The following is a 7,520-nucleotide window of genomic DNA, read 5'->3' on the forward strand; positions in this document are numbered from 1 at the left end:
CCAGAGCCAGTGCCAGCCCCCGGGCTGGAGCCAGCTGCACCTCCAGTCCTCACCACGTGTGGTAGAGCTGGAGCCAGCAGCCCCTGAGTCGGCCACTCCAGGACCAGAGCAAGGGCCACCATTAGAGGCAGCCCCAGAGCCCAGCTGCCCCCGGGCCGTGACCACCGAGGACCAGCTGCGGGAGGAGAAGCTGAACATCTTGGACTTCCCTCCCCAGCTGGTGGCAGAGCAGCTGACGAGGATGGCTGCGGTGAGCAGAGGAGCTCACGGGGCGGGTGGCCCCTGCCTTCCCGGTGCCATGAGCCGCCCACACCTGCCATTCCCTGCTCGGGATTCCGATGATCTGGGTCCAAATCCCTGCTCCCTCCCTTATCAACACTGTGACCTGGGCAGCTTTCTTTCTCCCCAAGCCTTCACTGTCCCCTAGAGAACAGAGGACAGTAGAGATGGACACTCAGAGCACCTGCTGTACAGGGTGGCTGTGCCGGTGAATGAGGGTGGGAGAGAGTGGAAGGTGGGCAGAGTCTGGCCCTTTGGTGGGGGATGGGCACTCACTGAAGTGCTGCCAGGTCCTTGGGTGGATCCCCCATCTGTGCAGGTGGCCCGGACAGCCTCAGCACTTAGCAGGAAGGTGATGTGTATTGACTCCAGTGGAGACAGTCAAACAAAGCCGGGGGTTGTCCCTGCCTCAGGGGGAATGTGCATGGGAATGGGGAGTGGGACCTCAGGGGGCACTGGGATGGGTGGATGATGGCCCTTCTGGTGGGCATGTGTGGGCTGCCTTCTGGAGCTTGGAGGAAGTGAGACGGGGCTGGGAGCAAATGTCCCCTCCCTTCCCCACAGTACTGTGTCCGGGGTCATCCCTGGACTGGGTGCATTCAGTGGACACAGACAAAACCCAGGGACTCCCACAAGCCTCAGGCCACATGCTCTGCTTCCTGAGCTCCAGTTCTGATCTCAGCCTGCTGGGCCTATGGGGGAATGTGGACGCCGAGCTGGGGGTGCGGCAGGACCGGGTGACACTCCGAATCTTCTGCAGGAGCTGTTCAAGACGTTGGTGCCCGCCCACTGCCTCGGCTCCATCTGGTCCGAGTGCGACAACAGGGAACGAGAGTACCTGGCACCCACTGTCCGTGACAGTGTGATGCACGACAACACCGTGGCCATTGCATCCTCGTCACCTGCCTTGGGGACCCCAGCATGACAGCGCGGGACAGGGCCAGGGTGGTTGAGCTGTGGATCAGGGTGGCTGAGGTAAGCCTTGGCACGCTCTGTCTGGATGCGTGGGAATTGCCTCTTGTTTCTCAGCTCTCAGGATTGAAGTCTGGGGTCTTAGTCCCTGGACTGTCCCTTGACCCTCATGCCAGGGCCACGTTGACCTTGACTTGAGGTCCCAGTGGGGACAAGCTCACTTCCTCCCTTGTGTTGAGCTACAAATCCTTGTGCCTGGCAGTGTTACTCATCGGGTGGCAGGTGTGCCCTCCCTGGCTTCCCTGGGCATGTGTCTCCTCCAGGACAGGGGAAGTCTGTGAGGGGACAGAAACCAGAGGCAGCAGAGCTTCAGCTCCCCCTCACGGCTCCATCTCTTCGCTTCCCCAGGAGTGTCGAGGCCTCGGGAACTTCTGTTCCCTCCACACAATCCTTTCTGCCCTGCAGAGCCCTGCCATTGCCCGTCTCCAAGACACCTGGGGACAAGTTTCCAGGTGGGTAGTGGGTGGTCTGCTCTCCAGCCAAACACCATGAGGGTGAGGTGGCCCAGGCAGCCTGATTTGGGCCGGCATGTCCCCCAAAGTCAGGTGAGACCACCTGGGAGACAGCGAACGCCGGGCACAGGGACTGACCTGGGTGCTGGGTCTCTGAGTCTCTCAGCGCCCTTAAGCCAGCAGTTCCATCCCAGGGATTCATTTCCTTCCAGACCAGATCCTGGCTTGAGCCCAGGTGGAGATTCTCAGGTGTTTCCTTTGCAGCAACAGAAGCCTCTATGCAGCTGAAACCAACACTGTTCCAAAGAGATCTGTTTGGGACATCTGGGAATGGAGGCCCCAAGGGACAAGAGGAGAGGCCCCTCCGCAGTCCCATGGGGACCTTAGAGCTCAGAACACCCCAGTGAAATCCCTCATCCAGGCCCCAGGCAGTTTGGATCTGCTGGTTCTCAAACAAATGGGATTTGCCTTCAAGCATCCCACAGTTTTTCTTGCTTGCTTGCTTTCTTTCTTTCCCCACCCCGCAGGGAGAGTTCTCGAACCTGGAAGAAGTGGGTCAGGAGAGAGAAACGCTGTGAGCAGGGAGCTGCTAGTGCAGGTAACCTGGAGGCTGGAGATCTGGAAGGAGGCCAGAAGGAGAGGGGAGGGGAGCATCCTGAGGGGATCCTAGGAGGTGAGGCTATGGCAAGGCTTGGCCCAGGCTGGGTGTCAGACAGCCCTGTGAGGGTGGGGCAGGCCGGGGCCACTCGGCCAGGTCCCCCAAGACACCCTGCCCTCCCCCTCCCTGTCTGTTCAGCTGGGGTCTGGACGCACCCCTGGAGTCCAGAGGTCGGGGCCTTGGTCAGATTTGGAGCCAGGGCTGGGGTGAAGGCAGCGGGGACAGGGCCTGTAGCTGGCACGGGGAGCAGCCTCTCCCAGTGGGTCCTTGAGCCAGTCACTGCCCCTCTGGGGGCCTCCGTCTCCTCCTCTGGGAAGTGGAGGGAACTGATCAGTGGTGCAGACCTCCCAGCGAGGTGCTACCATCCAAGGGAGGACAGGAACGCAAGGAGATTTGTGCCGGCTCCTCCTCGAGAGGTGAGGGGAGAGCAGTGATGACACACAGATGACTCTGAGTGCTCAGGAGACTCCTGGAAGCAGGTGACATTCTCCTCACACTTTTCAGCTGAGGAAAGAGGGCCAGGGAGGCCTGGGCAGGCCCAAGGTCACACAGGGCTGAGTCCTGGAGCTGGGACTGGTCTAGAATCAGAGCACCCTGGAGGTGGGAGCAGCAGAGGCAGCAGGGGACTGGAGCCGATGGCCAGGGTCTGAGATCAGGGGCCTTGGGGACATGCGGAGGGGAGTATGGGCGCACTGACCCTGTCCTCGGCCCCGACAGGAGGCGACCTCCGTGTTAAAGACTGCAGAGAGGGCCCGCCAAGGAGCCCAGGAGAGGCAGCGGCAGCAGGTGAGGGTGACTGTGGGGGAGGGGCCTAGGAGTCAGAGGAGAGGGGGCTCCCCCTCCCAGCTGGAGACCTCCCTCAGGAGAGGGGCCTTCCTCCTCAGGCGAATCTGCTGTGGCTGCCAAGCATGACGGGCCTGCAGTGGCAGTGAGCAGGAGGAGGCCTGGAAGGGCTGGCAGCAGGGCAGATTTGGGGTGGGGAAGGGCAGGGGCCACTGCCCCTGGGAGGGGCCAACAGCCAGCCCTGGGACTTGACTGATGGAGTTTGGTGTTCCTGGCGGGGAGCGGGGGAGGGAATTGTGTGTGTTGGGGTTGTCCCGAGGATCCTAGGCTGCTCTGTGTGGGAGCGTGGGGTGGGCAGGAGGCTGGGCTGAGGGGTTTCAGGGGAAGGTTCATGGGGGCACCTGAGAGCGGGAGCTCATCACCATGCCCATCCCGATGGCGGCACAGGGTGTCGTCCCCTCCCTGGTGACGTTCTTCCATTCCCTGGAGCTGCTGGACGTTACGATGGAGGATTATGTGGAGGTGAGTGAGCCCGGAGGTGGGTCCGGGGGCTCAGGCTCCTGAGGGTGGGGAGGAGAGAGTCCTGTCCTGAGCCCTGAGCTCTCTGCGTTTGGCAAAGGTCCTCTCAGCAGGGCCTCCAGCCTCGTTGTGGGAGTTGGGGTGTCAGGCCCATCTCCCCAGTGGGTGATGCAGGCTCTGCATAAGCCACCGTCCAGGTTCCCTGGGCTGCTGAGGCTCAGAGCTGCCTGACTGTGTGGCCGCAGGAGGTGGTGTCTGAGCTGGATTCAGCGTCTCCCTCTGGCCCTGCCAGTGAGGGAAGAGAAGTCGGGCCCCTCCCAGTCAGGAAGCACATCAGACGCTGAGCTGTCCCTTCCTGCCTGAGGCCTGAGTCTCCCCACGTGTTCATCAGAGAGGGTTGGGTCACAAGGTCTGTTGCCTCAGTTGCTCTGCGCCCCCTGCTCTGGAGCCCAGAGACTGGCCCAGGTCCAAGTCCGGGCTCTGGATGGGCCTGCCCACTGGCAGTAGTGCAACATTGCAAGAGGTGTGGACGGGGGCTAGTGCTGGCCCCAGGGGGCTGTTTCTGATGGACTGCGGCTGTCTGCTTTCCAGGGCAATGTGCTCAACTGTCGGAAATGGAATGAGGTAAGCGGCTGCGGCCTCCCGGTGGGGAGGGTGGGGGTTGGAAATCAGAGACCCCCCCCGCAGTGGGCAGGACCCCCTCTGGCCCAATCCCCAGGGTGGAACATTTATTTGCCCACTTCGATATACAGAGCTAGGGATCCTATGGCATTGGCGGGTGGGGGAAGGGCTGGCATCAAAGACTCCTTCCTGGAGGAGGAGCTATTTTGGGCCAAGTGTGAGAGCAGGCAAGCTCTGACTGGAATCGCAGGGAGGGAGGGCTCCCAAGTGGGCAAAGGCCCCAGACTGGCCCCTTGCCCCCTTCCTCACCCCCTCCACGAGCCCTGCAGGGTCCCCCACTCAGGCCCTGTGGGCATCCTGTGCTTGCTCTGTCCTAGCAATTCAAACTGATGGACGAGATCGAGCTGCTCCAGGAGGCTGCAAATCTGTACACCGTGCAGCCCGACGAGCACTTTGGGGCCTGGTTCCAGGCCGTGGAGCCCCTGAGCAAGGAGGAGAGGTGAGTCGGGTCAGGAGTTGGGGGAGGGCAGGGCAGCCTCTCTCTGCTGACCAGCTCCAGAGCCCATGGCCGTTGCTCCATGGTCAGCCCCTGATCTGACTGCATGGCGACCCCTGGGGCCCTTCGACCCCAGCTGCTGGCAGGCTCCAGGACGCACATGTGATGTGTGGCTCCTGAGAGCTCCCAGCTCCGCTCTGTCCCGTAGCTACAGCCTGTCCTGCCAGCTGGAGCCCCGATACCACTGGGTCAGAAAGATTCGACTCTTCTTCAAAGGCAAGAAGAACCGCTCAGTCCAGAGTGAGTGTCCAGACCGGCAGTGGCTGAAACCATGGGCTCAGGAAACATTCAGGCTGAGCGTGGGCCTGGGGAGGCAGACAGCTGGCCCTGGGTTCCAGCTCCACTGCTGAGCAGTCCCGTCCTGGGCGATTGCACTCACGTTTCTGGGACTGGTTTCCTCCTCTGTGAAGTGGGTGACGCTAAATATCAGCCCCTGTGTCAGGGACAGATGGGGTGCTGTTGGCTGACTGAGCACTGAGCACAGGGCTGGAGCACAGAGCGCAGTGGGGGCCGGGATGCGGTGTGCACTGTGGTTCCAGGGCAGGCCGCTCAGGAAATGCCTCTCTTTCTCCAGACACCAGACCCCCAACCAAGGGCCCAGTGGTGGTGGTCGATGACCCTCCTGAGACCAGCTGAGCTACAGCGGGGACACAGCGTTGATACTCAGGGTGCACAGGGCCACCTCCCCTGATTCTGATGAGGAGAACTTTGTGATCCATTTCTTGGGGTCCCCTGTTGGCCACGAGGGAAGGCACCAACCCCTCTTCCCCCTCCCCCCTTTTGCCCAGCACCTATTTCCCTATTTGGCGGGGCCATATTTTGTTGTCAATGGTAAATGCTCCGTTTGAGTATTATATTAAATTGTTGCTTCTTTCTAATCCTGGGAGTGGAGGTGTGAGTCTTTCGCTCGCAGCGCTCATGGAAACCAGATCCAGAAACTCACATTCCTCCTCGAATTTAGAAATCTCCCAGAGTGAGCGGCTCAGTTTATGTGGAGAAGGGAGAAGTGCCAGTCCCCTCCCTGGCTACTGAAGGACGTGCCCAAGTGCCCCTCCCGCCGAGAACAGGATCATTGCAGTGTGGTTCACCCTGTCCAGGAGCAGAGAGGGCCCCTCCGACCTCTTGGGACTAAGCGGTTGGAGGCGTTTTCTCAGGCAGAGCCACAACCACTAAGCTGGGCGTGTCTGTCAAACTAGCACGTGCCTGTCCCTAGCACACGTCCTGCCCAGGACAGTGGCTGCCTTTCGACACTCTGCCGGAAGAGGGAACATTTTCCCGGTTTCTCTTGCACACAGATTAGGACCTTGTTTTCTGATTCAGTCTCCGCAATGGCTTCAGCTCTAAGTGGGGAAAATACCGTCAAAAGCTCAAAACGTGCACATAGGGAGGACGAGGCCAGAGGAAGGTCCTGTGGACATGGACCATGGGCAGGCAGGACTCTTCCTTCTCGGGCCCACTAGGGGCTCCCTGTTCACCTCTGACCTAGACTGGATCCCCCTGGGCTTCTGGTCCCTGACTCCGAATACCATTTCCTGCTTGTTGCCTATCCAAGGGGAAAGCTGTGGGATGCAGCTTTTAGGGCCTCAGCCAGGTCTCCCTCCAGAAACCTAGTGCTCCCAACAATCTGTTCCAGAAAATATAACCAGAGACAACACTTTCCAACTCATCTTATGAGCCCAGCAGTACCCTAAAAGCAAAACTAGAGTTTAAAAGTAGGGAAAACTTGAGAACAGCAAGTCTCAGAAATGAGCAATTACTGTCTTCTACAAATATTAGAAAACTGAAGCCAACAATGTAAAACAATCATACACCAGGACAAAGAGGAAATTTATTCAGGTATGCAAGGTTGTATCAGCATTCCAAAATCAAATCAATGTGCATCAATTCTGTGTTTGTGAGGCTGTATTCCTTTGAAGTCTTTGGAACTGTTGCTGTCTTTCAGACAAGTCTGAGTTTACATCAAAGGTCATCAACTAAAAACAACTACAGTATAAATCTTTTAACAAATGAATTTGAGAGTCATACCCACAAACAGAATATTCTTTATAAAGAGCATTCAAACTAGATCTATTTTTTCTTTTTTAAGATAATGACTAGCTGGCATTATTGTTCAATCAGAAAAATACAACTCTGGGCAAAACTACTATTCCAATTCAAATAGACTTTGCTACTGTTAAAATTCCTATAGTATTTGGTGTTTGTTCTCAATAATCAGATATTATCTTGAATTTATATTCTTTTCAAGTGCCTAGATCTTGTTTCCACAATAAAATGGCATTCCACGGTTCAGAGTATGCTTTATATTATTCTCTTTCCCTTAGCACCAAACACATTGGTTTTTCTCACCTATAGAACAGTTGCCAACAACTTACCCAGAATCTGTTTTCCACAACATGGCACAAACTATCTTGTCAGCTTTCTCTTGAGTTCTCTGGACCCTGCATTTCAGTCAATTAAACTGTTACATGTTCTCCCACGCATTATTTGTTTTCTTTTATTTGCTCAGAATACCTTCCCACCGCATCTCTTCTTTGTAAATGATATCTGTCTATCGCTTGAGGGTCACTCCAAGGAAAGCTTCCTGCAGGTGTACCACCAAACTGGCAGTCGTCTTCCCCTTTGGAATTCTTATATCATTTTGTCACTTGCTCTGTCTTCCTTCTCCCTCTGCTTGTCCCTT

The 7,520-nt window shown here is 57.4% G+C and overlaps 1 protein-coding gene across 2 annotated transcripts; it reads left to right on the forward strand.

Moving 5' to 3' along the window:
• Positions 1-4,047: 4,047 nt before the first annotated feature.
• LOC139043862 (ral guanine nucleotide dissociation stimulator-like) lies at positions 4,048-7,128 on the forward strand. Of its 2 annotated transcripts, XM_070503616.1 has the most exons (4): positions 4,048-4,287; positions 4,662-4,783; positions 4,989-5,080; positions 5,415-7,128. In XM_070503616.1, exons 2-4 carry the CDS (start codon positions 4,674-4,676, stop codon positions 5,474-5,476), a joined length of 264 nt encoding a protein of 87 aa, XP_070359717.1. In that variant the 5' UTR covers positions 4,048-4,287; positions 4,662-4,673; the 3' UTR covers positions 5,477-7,128. The 2 variants fall into 2 exon arrangements, with proteins under 2 accessions (XP_070359717.1, XP_070359718.1); XM_070503617.1 differs by lacking the exon at positions 4,048-4,287 and having other exon boundaries at positions 4,493-4,783; positions 5,415-5,716.
• The last annotated feature ends 392 nt before the right edge of the window (positions 7,129-7,520 follow it).

Source organism: Equus asinus, unplaced genomic scaffold (genome assembly GCF_041296235.1).
Source record: "Equus asinus isolate D_3611 breed Donkey unplaced genomic scaffold, EquAss-T2T_v2 contig_4, whole genome shotgun sequence".
In the NCBI taxonomy this organism is placed as follows: Eukaryota; Metazoa; Chordata; class Mammalia; order Perissodactyla; family Equidae; genus Equus; species Equus asinus.